We start from the raw sequence: 14,698 nt of genomic DNA, 5'->3' as shown, positions 1-14,698 counted from the left end.
ATGTGGGGCTCAGTCTCAGGGCCCTGAGCCAAAGGCAACTGCTTAACTGATCGAGCCATCCAGGCACTCCTGTTATGTTATGTTATATTATGTTATGTTATGTTATTTATTTATTTATTTTACAGAGAGAGAAATCACAACTAGGCAGAGAGGAGGCAGGTGGGGGTAGGGGGGGAAGCAGGCTCTCTGCTAAGCAGAGAGCCTGATGTGGGGCTCAATCCCAGGACCTTGAGATTATGACCTGAGCCAAAGGCAGAGGCTTACCCACTGAGCCAACCCAGGTGCCCCATGTTATTTTTTTTATAGTATTCTGGATGCTTGAATTATGTATAAAAAAAAGAGCCTTAAAAAGATAATGCAAATACTCTTCATTACCCTAACTACCTCATGCTTTCACGTAGTTACACTGCCCCCAAGCACATTAATAGCATTTAATAACAAATAACTTGTATGTTCTTATCTTAAAATGTTGATTTTTGGCTTGAGCAAAGAACAATGGAGCACTCTACGGTGTTGTTCCAAAGTAACGTCCAGGAGAGACATCCCATGTTCATGGACTGGAAGGCTTAACACAGGGAAGATGTCAAGTGTCTTCCCATTGTTCTGTGGGTTTCATGCAGTTTCTGTTAAAATCTCAGCTAGGTTTTATGTAGATATAGATGAGATTATTTTAAAACTTACATAGAAGTTTCTTTAATTAGCTCAAAAAATCTTGAGAAAGAAGAATAAGGTGGGAGAAATCACTGTACCTGATATTAAGGGCTACTACATAGCTATAGTAATCAGATAGTGCTGTATTAGTAGAAGGATAGACATCAGATCAATGGACCAGAATTAAGAAACAAGAAGTGTATTTACATAAATTCACTTAACAGATTTTTCACGAAGGTGAAAAAACAATCCAACAGAGTTACAATAGACTTTTCAATATGTGGCAATGGAGCAATTTAGTGTCCATAGGCAAAAAAATCAACCTTGAACTAAGTGTGACATGTTTTGCAAAAATTAACTCATATGGATTATGGACTTGAATATAAGCAGAAAAACTATAAAACTATTAGAAGAAAACAGAAGAAAATCTTGGGGACCTAGGGCTAGGCAAAGAGTTCTTAAACTTGAACCCGTCTAGGAGGCTAGCTACAAATGTTAAGTGTAAGGGTGGAGAGGCAGAACAGTTGGCTTGTTCTATGTTTGGAGATTTTCTTGTTCTTCAGGGCAGTAAAGAAGCAGTGAAGCATTGGTTGCTTTCTATTTCACACTGAGAATTGCATGATCATAATCATATTCCTTTACTGTCTTCCATCTCCACAACTCTGGGCTCTGTAGAGGTCCTGATCCCCAAGGGGGACACATTCACCAGGAGAGCTAGTAAGGGGCCAATTGAACCCTATGGCTGCTGTCTGGGCACTTTGGTAGCCAGAAAGCAAGAGAAGGGTGATCAGCTTGTCAAGGGCAATTGCCTTGTCAGAAGGAGGAGGTAGGGCTTCTTTCACACAATGGAGCCTGGAAGGAACATGAGTGTGACTCAGGTGACCCACTTAGGTACCTCTTGGCACTTCTTACTCAACTGTGTCTTTGGATGGACAAAATAAGCAACTCCAGCCTGAAAAAGATATGGTTGCCATGACTCAGCCATTGAGGAAATAGAAGAGTTGGAAGAGGACAAGGGGATTTAGCATGGGTAGTGAAGGAAGGGGACGATGAGTATCAGTTGCAGCCCTGAGGCCAACTGCAGCAGAGGCTGTAATCTGTCCGACTAACCTCCCTCTTCTATGTTTGCCTTTGGATGATTGATGTGATTTCATGGTAGCCACCCAAACTCATTGTGCTTACATGATCATTCCTCCAATGTTTTCAGTGCCTGAATTGCTGCACTGGTCAACACCTTCCACCTGCATACCATTGCTGTCACCACCAGGGGAAGTTTATCAGCTGGAAGGCCACCTCGAGCCAAGAGCTCTTTATACACCATCGCCCCAACAGCTGGCTATTGGTCAACCCCGTCCCAAACCTCCATCTTAGAGTTTGCTCTCACAGTACACTTTCGCTGCCAACTACCCCAGGTTGTGGATCCTCTACAAAGTGGACATGGAGAAATGGGGTAAGAATTGCAAAACCTTTTCTGGGATGCAGGATGAGACTGAGAAAGCCTTCCAATCATGATGCAGAGCTGACAAAATCTCTGGTGGACCAACGGGGAAGTTCTAGAATAAAGGTTGCAGGTTGGAGGAGTCCCTGGGGGGGCCGCAGATGGAGGGAAGCTCTCGTACCCCCACCTTGCACAGCTATTGCACAGGGCTTCCCAGAGAAGAGGACTTGGAAGTTGAAGGATCAACAGCTGGAGGCTGTTGTGAACTGTGTTCCTTGAAGCTGCGCAGAGAATCCTTTTGTGAAGGGGGATCCGAATGGGCAACAATCCCGTGCCTGTCACTGGCCATGTTTTTCCCATGGCAGAGATAGGGCACAGGGCACATTTCAAGCCCATGCTTCTGCCATGTCTGCTAACAGCTGATTGGCTAGAGCAAATCACATGGTCTAGCTCTTCCCACCTTAAGGTCGTGGCAGGGGGGCTATGCTACGGGGAGTGAAGAATTAGGACCAATAATTAGATCCGTACACGATCAAGCCTGGAGACCGTAGAGCTCTGGCCATGCCCATGACTATTATTACTACCGGTCCAGGAAACCAGATGCCACAGACAACCCTCGGGAAGGGCAATCACTTGACTGAAAACCAAAAGTCAGATTTGGTACCTGGAAGTCAAAATTGCAGCTTCCAGATGGGAAAGGCCAGAGCACAGAGCTGCTCCCACAACGTTACCCAAAGCCCCTGCAGGGCAGCTCTAGGCCAGTGGATCAATAGCAATTTGGGGTGCTGGGGGGCGCCATCTAAGTGACTGAACGTGATGAGAACCGGCTGCCTCCCGGTCCTTGGGGAAGCACGCGTACCATCCACTTAGTGCTGGAGCCTGGCCATTCTCTGGGCACTCCCATTCCTCTCCTGTCCCTCCTCCTCCAGCCAGGGCTGCTCCTGCCTCTCCCACCAGCTCCTCCTGTTCTGAGCGCTCTTGGGAGGATGGAGGCTGCAGGGCCACCCCCGGCCAGGAAGTGCTTGCTGGAGGCCCTGGAGAAGCTTTTCCCTCGCTTCTGCTTCCTCTGCTCCCTGGTGACCTACGCACTGCTGGGTGCTGCCCTCTTCTCGGCCATCGAGGGTGGCCAGAAGCTGGGGCCAAATGACCCAGACTTTGAGGAGTTCTTGGTGGAGCTCTGTGGCATCCTGAAATGCAACAGAACAGGTAGGTGGCTCCTCTGGGCGGGGTGGGCCCTCCTCCATGGGGGGAGGCAGCCCCCAGAGAGCAGCGGGCTGGGAGCCCTCAGCTTGTATCCTTCCCACCTCTGTGTGGGACCTTAGGCAAATGACTCCTCTCTGAGCCTCAGTTTTCCCCTCCATAAAACAGGGAAAACAAGAGTCTGTTAGGGCTGCTATGAAGAATGTAGGGAAAGCACTGAGCACCCAGTACGTGCTCGGGAAGGACCTGCTCCCTTCCCTTTGCCTCAGTTCCCAGCCCCACCCAGACGGACAGGTTCTGATGAGGATGGATTGCCAGAGATTTGATGAGGTTGGTTGGGGGCCATGGGTGACCAGACTTGGGGCTGGGGGTTCCTAGGTGCTCCTCTGACTCATGCCTGCCCATCCCCAGGACTCAGTCTACAGGAACTAGGATTCAAGGGACAATCAAACCGGGCTTGGCCCCCCCAGGAGGAGCCGCCTGGCCCCCTTCTCTCCCACTTCCTGTTCCCAGTGGTCTTTTCTACCTTTGGACTCAGGGGAGGGAATTGGTAACTTGGGTGCCTGGTTTCAATCCCGGTTGCTCCCCCAACTTGCTGTGTGACCTGAAGAAGAGCTGTTGCTGTCTCTGGGTCTCAGTGTGCTGGACGGTGGGGGCCCACAGTCTCAGGCCTGCCAATCATAGGGACCCTGTGGGAAGCAGATTAAGAACATGAAGCCTCTTGAAAGGCACAAGGCACTTTTTCTGTCCTTACTGCGTTTCATTTGTCTTGAGTCACGTAGTCCTGCTCTGCCTTGTTCCCCAAAGTTTGCAAATATGTATTTCACAGACCAAAATAAAAATATAGAGAGTCCATAAGTAAAAGACGAAGGAAAAACAGCCTCTACAAGTGAGGGGATGTCCCTGGTGTGACAGGTAAGTCATCAGCTGCACTGCTCACGGCTCCCCCTTGGACCGGACCTTGCTTCTCCAGCAGGCTTTCAGGAGGCAGAGCCTCTGCTTCATGGAGGGTCCTGCTCCTTCTCTCTGCATCTGTACCGGACGGACACACGCTGCTCAGTTGACCCAGGACATGTCCTCTGCCACCGCCCCTGCCCCCGCCAGGACACTGAGCCATCCCCAGCTCTGAAGGCAACAAGTTCAGAGCTTCCCAGACCTGATCAGGCATCAGAATCATCCAGGGAGCTTGTCTGAAATACACATTTCCAGGCTCTTCTCCAAACCCACTTAATCAGGATTTCCAGAGCTGGGCTGGGAATCTTACAACGTTTCCCTGGTGATTCTGACGGAGAGAATACAATGGGAACACAGCACTGGGCCAACCCCATTTTGTGTTTGTTTTTTAAATAATCTCTGCGCCCAATGTGGGGCTCGAACTCATGGCCCTGAGATCAAGAGAGTTGCGTGCTCTTCTGACCGAGCCAGCTAGACGCCCCTCCCACCCCGTTTTTTTTTTACTAATTTTTGTTGGAGATTTAAATGCCCGGTAAGTGCAGACCCAGTGCGGAACACATTCCTGCGTTATCGCACTTAGTCCTCACGCCACCCCCAGGGGCCTGTATGAACTGACCCCTTTCACAGATTCGGAAACAAAGGGTCTGGGAGTTAAGCAGCTGGCCAAGGTCACAAACTATGACATGGAGCCAAGGATTCCACCCCGGGCGTTGGACTCCAGACCCCCCTTGTCACCACATCATGCTCCCTCCCTGATGGGGAAGGGCTCAGAAAGAAGCATCCCGTCCACGGCTGTGGGAGCTACCCAGGGTCAGAGCCGGCTCTAGAATGTCCAGACTCCCGGCTCGGCACCCTTTCACATGAGTAGTGAGCTCCCGCCGCATGCCAGGGTCTCAGGATGGCTCTGAGGTCCCAAAGCCCACTGGCCACCCAGGCCAACAGAGCTATTTGGGAACCTCCCCGAGGAACCAGGGCCCCAGTCGTGCTCGGCTGGCCCAGGGTCAGTTGCTGTGAAAGCCGTGGCTTCCCAGAAATCCTCAGGCGCCTCGGTGCCCACAGATCCCAGTACAAGTACCAAATGCCATCAGGCTTAATGACCTCCGGGAGTAGGGATGGTTTGTATCCATATAAGAGCTTGCATTTCATAAGACCCATTTTGTTTTCAATTCTCAAAACCTTGTGAAAGAGACTGAGCAGAAGTTGAATGCCCCTTTGCAAAGCGACAGACACGGTGGCTCAGAAATTTCTGGAAGCCCCCTTAGGCCACACAGCAATCCTGTGGCTGAGGTTGTGCCAGACCCCTGGGGGCCTCTCCCTGGGGCTCCTCTCACAAAGGACAAGGCCTTGTCATCTCTGCAGGAACTAAGTGCAGAGACAGCCAAAGCAGAGCCAGGTTTTGGCATTAAGGAGCCACAAGGCAGGGGGGTCCTGTTCCTTAGGGAAGACCCCTGCACGTGGTGGGACCTGTCTTGAGCAAAACCCACTTCCTCACTCTGGTCCTCTCTTTCCCCAGTGGAGGAAGGCAGGAAACGGGACCTCGGGGTGCTGCTGCAGAAGGTGAAGCCCCACTGGTTTAACGGGTTTGCAGACTGGTCCTTCCTGAGCTCGCTCTTTTTCTGCTGCACAGTGATCAGCACCGTGGGTAAGTCCCAGGGCAAGGGCAGGCCTGGGGGGAGATGTCAGGGGAGCAAGAGGGAGCAGGGGGAGGCTGGGGCGCCTTGGTGGGGAGGTAGAATATTCAGCTCACTTGGTCAAGTAACGGTGCAGGAGGGCCGGCCCTGTGCCGGGTCCGCCGGGCCGAGGGGCCACGTAAATCTGCAGGACTGTGCTCCCTGCGAAGACGGGGGGCGGGGGTTGGAATTTGGAAGGACTGTCGTCCCTTCTGGTGGGTGCAGCCCCTTGCCCCTGGTGGAGGCCCCAGGGAGCACGGTGTGGGTTGCCTTTCAGTCCCCTTCTGCCCCTTGGCTGAATGTTCTTGTACGAAACACCTCCTGCCAGTGGTACCGGCCGGCCCAGGCTCCCGGGCGACCGGATGTGGTCAGCCTGAGATGTATTCGGGGTATCGTCGGGGCGCAGCGTAAGGGCAGCTGCCCCAGGCTCGGGGTGGCCCAAGAGGCGACACGTTAATGGTAAGAACATTTTAAAGGCTCCCAGGAGGGGATGACGGCCAGGCTGAGTCAGGGAGAGCAGGAGGCGCCGGTGTGGGGGGACGTGGGCGTGAAGAGGCCACTCCAGGCCTGGTGTGGACGAAGGCCCAGGAACAGAAGGAATGGCGGGCATTGTAAGGAGGTTCATTAGGGGTGACGAGAGGTGGGAGGGAGAGGAGGGCCCAGGCCACGGGAAGACCCTGCAAGCTGGGCTAAGGAGTTTGGCTTCATCCTGAGGGCAGTGGGAATGTCCTTTAAACGAGGGAAGAACACGGTAGCGCAGCGTTCCAGAAAGATCACCGCAGCTGTAGCATGGGGTGGGGGTGGGGGATAAGAAAGGCTAAGACGGGCAGCAGGGAGAGCAGTGGGGGGGCTTCTGTGGCAGCCTATGTGAGCGAGGATGGACCCTCATCCAGGACAGTGGTCACGAGGACAGAGAAGAGGGGCGGACTGGAGGAAGTCTTTGCAGGAAAGTCTGCAGTGTTCGGATACCTGCGGGATGAGGAAAACATCAGTCTCTAGCTCTGCTGAGTGGGACCGACAGGCTGCGGGGAGGGTGGGGAAGACCCTGCAATGATTCGGGGCCAGTCAAGGTCAAGTCTCCAGGGGAGCTTCCAAGGGGAGACATGTAGCCTTGCTGGAAATGTGGGTCTGAGGCTCAGGGGTCTGGGCAAGATTGGGGAGCTGGGTTTCAGAGTCACCAGCATATAGATGATAACTGACTCCCAGGGGAACAGAGGGGAGCACCGAAGGGGGGAGGCGTGGTGTGGGGAGGGGCGCTGGTGCCCCAGAGCAGGACTGGGAGCGCCGACAGTGAGGTGAGGGAGGAGGAAGGGCTGCGGTGGTAATGAGGACCAACAGCTACCCTCGGGGCACTAAGCTGCTTCTTTTAAGGCTCAGAGAGGTCTTATGAATCAGGTGGGGGAGCCTGAGCCCAGAGAGGTGTTGTTAGGGGCCAAGGCCACACAGTGAGTAGAGCGGGTGCCCATGAATAGGCCTCGAGACTCCAAGTCTGGTGCTCTTTCCCTAGACTAGCCTGCCAGGCTTGCAGGCCCGTGGGGGTGCTGAGGGATGCTGCCCAGCCCCGCCCAGGGAGCCCCAGCGAGAGTCTTCCTGTGCCTGGGGCGCAGGGGCAGCTCAGATTCCCAGAGAGACGTTATGTCTGGCCGGAGTTGATGCCAGGGCCTGGAAGGAAAGGCGCTTGGAGAGAAGGAGCCCGCCTCACCCCATTCCTTGTACTTTCTTAAGTGCGTCTTCAGCCCCAAAGCAAGGATTCCTTATGTGCAAATCATTGACCCAGGGCAGTCCTTTCACAGCCCAGGGTAGAGGGGAGGGTGTGGGGCAGAGCTGACCCGTACAGTGCCCATGTGCTCATTTAAAGAGGGCCCCAGGGGTGCCTGGGTGGCTCAGTCATGAAGGATCTGCCTTTGGCTCAGGTCATGATTCCAGGGTCATGGGATCGAGCCCCGCATTGGGCTCCCTGCTCAGCGGGAAGCCTGCTTCTCCCTCTCCCACTCCCCCTGCTTGTGTTCTCTCTCTTGCTGTGTCTCTCTCTGTCAAATAAATAAATAATCTTTTAAAAAGAGGGGGAGCCCAGATCCTCTTCTCGGGGGCCGCACAAAGTGTGGTCTCCTGGGGGACAGCAGAAACAGACAGGAGTGAGGGGGGCATGGCAGGAGCAGTGACCTCCTGAGCTAGGGACCTGGGGCTGCTCTTACACTTGGGTGCTGTGTTCCTGGGCCCCCCTCTGAGGATGCTTGAGGGACTAAGGGCCCCTGGCTTCCCTCCGCAGCGCTGCAGCAGGCTGGGACAGGTGGGAGGGGCCGCACCAGGGCTGGCAGGAGTCTCCCCAGCTGGGGATGGGGTCACAGGAGGGCAGGTGGTGAGGCTGCCCTCAGCCAAGGCTCAGGAGCTCCTGGGTCAGCATCCCCACTGGGAGTGTGGCCCATGGCCCCTCTCGGGCCAGTGAAAACTCCCTGGGGCCCCGGTCTTCATTCAAGAGAGTACCAGTCCCTGAGACGGATGGGCCTACAAGGGTGGCAGAGCCCTGGCCTGTGGCTGCGGGCTGGGGCTGCAGCCCCTTCCCACGTGGGGAGTGGAGCACCTGGACAGCCGTGGACCCTGGAGACTGGCCGTCAGGGGTCAGCGGTGTGACCATCAGGGAGCGATGTGGCCCTTCTGACTCCCTCGGTGGCCTTGCAGGTCACCGTGAAGATAAGTGTAGGTGACGCCAGAATCCGCTCAGCTGCCGCTCACGGAAAATCCAACCCAACCGGCTTCAACCACAGGGGTAACACGTTCCCTCCGGAGTAAGAAGTCCGTGGAGGCAGCTCCGGGGCCGGTCCACATGCGGCTCGGCCGTGGCCTCGAGCCTCAGGTCCTCTCCCATCCTGCTTAGCGGCTCAGCAGGTCACCTGAGTCCACTCGGGTCGCGCGGCACTGCATGTGCGGCCGAGAAGGGGCTGGCCGTCCCCACCAGCAAAGAAACCCTTCCTAGAAACCCCCCACACCTGAGTCAGTCCTGGCAGATGACCAGAAGGACCTAGACCAGTTGGATCTATCTCTAAATCGGGGATGGGGTAGCAGCGGTACCCCAGGAAAGATGAAGGAATAGTTGCTGGAGTGAACACCCCGCGTCTGCAGCGACAGCTTCACGGATGGACGCGAGTTTGTGCTCGAGCGCGCCCCCAGGTGGCTCCTTTCAGAGCCGGGCTCTTCCCCCTCCCCGCGGCTACCGGCAGGGAGGGACCGGCCGAAAGAACACCGCTAACTACCGCCCTCCTGGGCAATTCCCAGCACGGGGCATGGTGTGTCCAGCCTTTAGATGCACGATCTTATCTAAGCCTCATGACACGACCGGCCTATGGGGCAGGAGCTGTGCCATTTAGCGGCGAGCTGAGGCTCTGGAGAGGGAGCTCAGAGCCCCCAAGGCAAGGCCTTTCCAGAGACCCACAGCTCAGTGGAGCAGCAGTGGTGGGGAAACAGCAGCCTCAAGGAAGGTAGTGGAGATGAGCAAAGGGGTCCAGTTTGTTTTCCTTTTCCTGGAGAACTTCAGGGGATTAACCTAATGCCGGCTTTCTGGGCAGGCACCGTGGACGTCTCGAGCTAGATGATTCTTCATGGTGGGGGCTGTCCTGGGCATTGTAGGAAGATTAGTGGCATCCCTGGTCCCTACCCACCTGAGGGCCCTACTTCTTCTCCTGCTGTCTCCACATTGTCAAATGTCCCCTGGGAGGCAAAATTTTCCCCAATGAGAACTGATCGAATGCGGTGGTCTCTGGACCCGTTAGCATGCATGAGCATCACCTGGGAACCTATTAGAAATGAGAATGAATTCTCAGGCCCCATCCTAGACCTGCTGAGCTGGAAACTATAGGTGTGGGGCCCAGAAATCTGTATTTAGTAAGTTCTCCAGGTGATGCTGATGCACGCCGATGTTTGCAAAGCACTGATGCGATTCGACGGTTCTCAGCCCTGGCTGCACATTGCCTGGCTATCTTTTATGAGCTCCCAAGCCTGGACCCCGAGGCAATCAAGTCAGAGTCTCTAGGGACAAACCCAGGCCTCAGTATTTTTCAGAGCCCTCCAGGTGATTCTAATGGGAGCCCAGGCTGTGAACCACTGATCTAATGGAAATGCATTATCTTGGTTTAAGTCCCAAGAAAGCGAGGCTACCATCAAATCAATTAGGACATCATGCTGTCCGGTAATTACAACTGGAAGAGGATGTTGGGGAGGTTCTCCACTGTCTGTGATCAATAACAGTGTTTGAAGTGCTTCCTGCCCTCCATCTCTGGGCCACCCTTAATGCACCCGGCCTTGATGGGGAAAAAGGGACACCTGGCAGGTGTGAGGTTGGTCAGTCCCCAGGCATTTCCGACTGGGTCAGTCTCCTTGGATTAGAAAGTAAAGTGTGTGGGGGCTCTTCGGGGGCTCAGTCCGTTAAGCTTCGGACTCCTGATCTCAGGGTCAGGAGTTCAAGCCCCACATTGGACTCCATGCTGGGCGTGGAGCCTACTTAAAAAGAAAGAAAGTAAGTAAAGTGCATGGGTTATTAAATACTCACAGCCTAAGTGGAGTGGGCTGACCGTACTGGAATATATGAATACATTATAAGAAATGATAGGATTTTCCGTTATGCATCTCAGCATTCAATAATGGGTACAGTTAATACAATTTCCTTCACAGGGGCCACATACTCTCTCAGATTTGCTTCCTTGAAACGTTTTCTGAAAAATGGCATAGCTCCTAGACTCAACGTGTTCTACCTCGAGGCGGCCACCTCTAGTTTAAACCCGCTAAATTCACCCTTGCCAAGGAGAACACTGGCGGGGGGGCAGGTGGACAGGGAAGCCTTCAGCTGAGGGGTGCACACCCTTGTCGGCTTTGAGCTGTGCCACCGCAGACAGGCCCCCTGACTTCCCTGTTCTTTGTCCACTAAATAATGGTAATAATGATGGTTGTTGACATTAGGGATTTTGCAGTGCAGGGAATTTTCACTCTAAGAGGCACTTTATTCTAGCAGTGGGATGTTCTTTTCCTTAAAATAGATCTGATGCTGGGACCCTATCCTAGAAGCCGAGAGGTTTCCACTGTGGAGTGTCTCCTGACTTGCCTGGGGGTGCACAAGAACCCAAGGGGCTTGTCCACCATCTAGAAAACAGGGTGGCCCCCCTCTCTGGGCCCTCATGGCTGCTGGGGACCTGCTAAGCACTGGTGGCTGCATGGGGCTCATGAAAAGCTTTGGCCCAAGCATCTTCGTTGACACCCGGGGCTCCATGGCCGGGTCTGAGCTCCTTCCCCTCCACAGGAGGCTCCAGGTGCCCTCATCCCTCATTGTCCCTGCTCCAGAGAATCTTTCCATACCTTCCTTCATGGCTGGAGTGACCAACTGCCCAGTTTGCCTGGGACTGCCACAGTTTTAGCACAGAAACCCCTCAGTCCTAGGCAAACTGGGCAGATGGTCATCCCAGCCGTGGCCCACCTGTGCTCCTCTTCTCCACCTTCCCGTTCAAGACCACACCCCCACCTTCATTGCCTCAGTGCTTCTTGGCTTTTACGATGCCCAGACAGGGCTCTGAGGCCACTTGTGCAACCTCTTCTCCTAGAGGCGACGGCTGGAGATGCTGGAGACCCTCAGGGAAAAGGAAGGGAAACAGAGGCATTTGGAATCCTTGGCAAGTCCTGCCCCCTGAAACAAACCTGGGTTTCTGATGGGAGGGTTAGCCCATCAGACGTGGCCCCCATTCCTGTCCCCTGGTGTATACACCTGTTGGGTCCTCACAATCCTATGGATGGTGGAGAGCTAAGCTCAAGGCCTTGCTTTCTTCTCAGCTAGGAGCCCTAAAGGGCAGGACCTCTGCCCGTTTCCCACTGTATCCCCAAGCCCACCCGTAAGTGCCAGGCATGAAGTAGGTGCTCAATAAAGGCGAGTCCAGGAGGAGCGCCTTGTTCTAATCGCTCATGGGACAGTGTGCTCTTTTATGTTCTGTGGTTGATCTCCACCTGCCACAGCGAGCTCACCAGGGTGGCTACGTGATTCACATCTGCCTCTCTCCCTACACCAGAAGCTCGACGAGGTGGGATTCCGTATCTGCTCTGCTCACCACGGTGTCCCCAGCGCATGCAGTAAGCACTCAACGTGTACATACGCTATGAGGGCGCATTCAGGTTGAACTTCCCCTGCCACCAAATGCCACCAATGTGCCTCGTGGAATCAGCCAACGGGGGTGTGGAGTGCTCTGGGATGGATGCCAACCGATGAGTCCGTTTGAGGTCCGCAGCGTTCTCTCGGGACCCTGGTGTTGGGGGGGCCCGGATGCATGTCTGCCGCTGGAAGGCAGAGCCTGAGGCCAGAGCTGGCCACCGGGAGCCGGGAGCCGGGGCTGGGGTTTAGCCAGCCAGAGGAGCAAGTGCTGTCGCGTCAATTTGCATAATTGGCCTAGGTTTTTCTGTATTAATCATCCTTTATGACATCAAAAATTAAACACAGGCATTTAATACAAAAGCATTTCCCTCACTCTGTTGAGGTCACTGAGCTCGTTCCCTCCAGAAGCTCCTACTGCCTGGCCCGTGGGGTTTGAGGCCTCTCAGTTCTGGCCCCGCAGTCGATGGGAGGGTCGGGGCTGGGGTGATGGGAGGGGGGCAGTGCCTGAAGAGCACGGAAAAGCCTCAGCCCACCCTCCCTTTGCTTGGCTGACTGGTTTGTAAGAATGGCAAGGTTCTACCCCCTTGGGTGCTCCAATGCCGGTGTGACAAGTCTAGGGGCTTGATTGCCAACTCCGCTCTTCGTCCTGAATGCTCTTGGCTGGGTTGCTCCATTTCTCCAAGCCTCAGCTTCCCCACCTGTGAATGGTGAGAACATCTGCCTCTGCCGGTGGGGCGCTGCCAGCCCACAGTAAGCACGACCGGCAGTGTGGATCAGCCTGAGCGTGGGGACGCCGGCATTTCTCAGCCTCGCCCGACGGGTCGGGCCCTGGTCTCACGTCATCCTTCCAGGGGGTCAACATACAAAGCGGGGGTTGCCGCCCTGTGTTATGGGCAAGAAACTTGACCACGTGAGCACAAGCCAAGTAAGGTTCTAGTAAATGGCAGAGCTGGGATTCGAGCGCAGGTTGGTAAGAGTCTCGATGCTGGGATCCTTACCACTTCACTAGCGTTTGTGAACGGGTTGGTCTAATCTACTAAACCTCAGTGGCTCCGAGGGCAGCAACTTGTGTCTCACACCTTCCATCCTCCCACTGTCCCTCATGCTATGTACACTGCTGTACACTGTTGGCGTATACTAAAGGCCCATTATGGAGGAACAAATAAAGGAGGGGGCCAGACATCCCGGGGAGGACAAGGGTGGCTTCTTCAAAACAGGTGCTTTTGTGGAGGATGGAGGAGGAGGTGGTCCTGATGGCAGAGCCGACCCCCGCCTCCCCCCTTGCATGCGTCCTGCCATGTCGATGTTCAGAAATGGCCGCGGCAGAGTGAAAAGCGATCAGCTCACCCCCAGACATGCTTGTCCCTGGCCAAGGACGTCTTGGGTCCAAGATCCGGACATGCCATGCTCCTTCTAAAGAGAAGCTGAGCCTCCCCTGTCACTGCCCCCAGCAAAGCAAGCCCAAGGCCAGATGGCGCCGGTGAATGCATTAAGAGGAGTATTGTCGAACACATTGTGTAAACAAGGAAGAGAAATGGCAGAAGGTCTCTCGAAAGCTTTTTCGGGGGAGGGGGAAGAGCAGACAACCATTCCTGGGCTCTGTGCTCTCTTTCAGGTTACGGCCACATCTACCCCGTCACCAGGCTCGGCAAATATCTGTGCATGCTCTACGCACTCTTTGGCATCCCCCTGATGTTCCTCGTCCTCACGGACATGGGTGACATCTTGGCCACCCTCCTGTCTACATCTTACAATCGGTTCCAAAAACTCCCATTCTTCCCGCCTCCCCTTCGCCGGTGGTGCTCCCGCCTGCTCTGCAGAAGGCCGGCCACCAAGCCCGCGGCCGAAGCTGTCCCCAGGATCGTCATAGACGCCCAAGAGCTTCCGGGTCCCAAACCCGGCCCGTGTCCCTCCGCCCCAAGCAGCAACACGGATCTGTTCGAGAGACTTCTTGCACGAGAGACACAGAACACGCTGCCCCCACCCCCGCGGGCCGTGGAGAGGAGTAACTCGTGTCCCGAGCTGGTGTCAGGACGACTCTCCTACTCGGTCATCAGCAACCTGGATCAGGTGGGACGACAGGTGGAGGAGCTGGACGTGCCCCTCCCGGTCGTCGTCCTCCTCGTGTTCGCCTACATTTGCTGTGCGGCCGCCATCCTCCCCATCTGGGAGAAGCAGCTGGACTTCGAGAACGCCTTCTATTTCTGCTTCGTCACGCTGACCACCATTGGGTTCGGGGACACCGTTTTAGAGCACCCCCATTTCTTCTTGTTCTTCTCCATTTATATCATCATTGGGATGGAGATCGTGTGCATTGCTTTCAAGTTGGTGCAAAACAGGCTGGTTCACATCTACAAAAGTTTCATGCTGTTCTTTGCAAAAGGGGTATTTTACCAGCCTGTTAAAAAGTGAGATCTCTGCCATCTCTTGTGTGACAGACGCCAGCCAGAGCTGGTCTCTTCACCTTGTCTTTTGGGGTCCAGGGTCGTTAGAACTGCAGCCTGTCCCCTGAGACCTTGGGACTTAGAGACAAATCCTGCATGAGGGCTGATTTTGGTCCTGACGCCCAGCGGAAGCGGGGCCAATGCCCTTCATATCAAAACGTTAGACAAAAACTCTCACCATCCTCCAAAGCCCAGTTAATGGGAGCTCCGTCTTCAT

At 54.7% G+C, this 14,698-nt stretch overlaps 1 protein-coding gene across 1 annotated transcript; it reads left to right on the top strand.

The window, feature by feature from the left end:
• Positions 1 to 3,075: 3,075 nt before the first annotated feature.
• KCNK18 (potassium two pore domain channel subfamily K member 18) lies at positions 3,076 to 14,449 on the top strand. The gene is made up of 3 exons (XM_004751852.1): positions 3,076 to 3,295; positions 5,757 to 5,885; positions 13,653 to 14,449. Exons 1-3 carry the CDS (start codon positions 3,076 to 3,078, stop codon positions 14,447 to 14,449), a joined length of 1,146 nt encoding a protein of 381 aa, XP_004751909.1.
• Positions 14,450 to 14,698: the final 249 nt, after the last annotated feature.

This window comes from Mustela putorius, unplaced genomic scaffold (assembly GCF_011764305.1).
Source record: "Mustela putorius furo isolate JIRA1106 unplaced genomic scaffold, ASM1176430v1.1 tig00003909_pilon_pilon_pilon, whole genome shotgun sequence".
Lineage (NCBI taxonomy): Eukaryota > Metazoa > Chordata > Mammalia > Carnivora > Mustelidae > Mustela > Mustela putorius.
The sequence above is the reverse complement of the archived record's forward strand: the minus strand, read 5'-3'. Positions and strand labels throughout refer to the sequence as shown.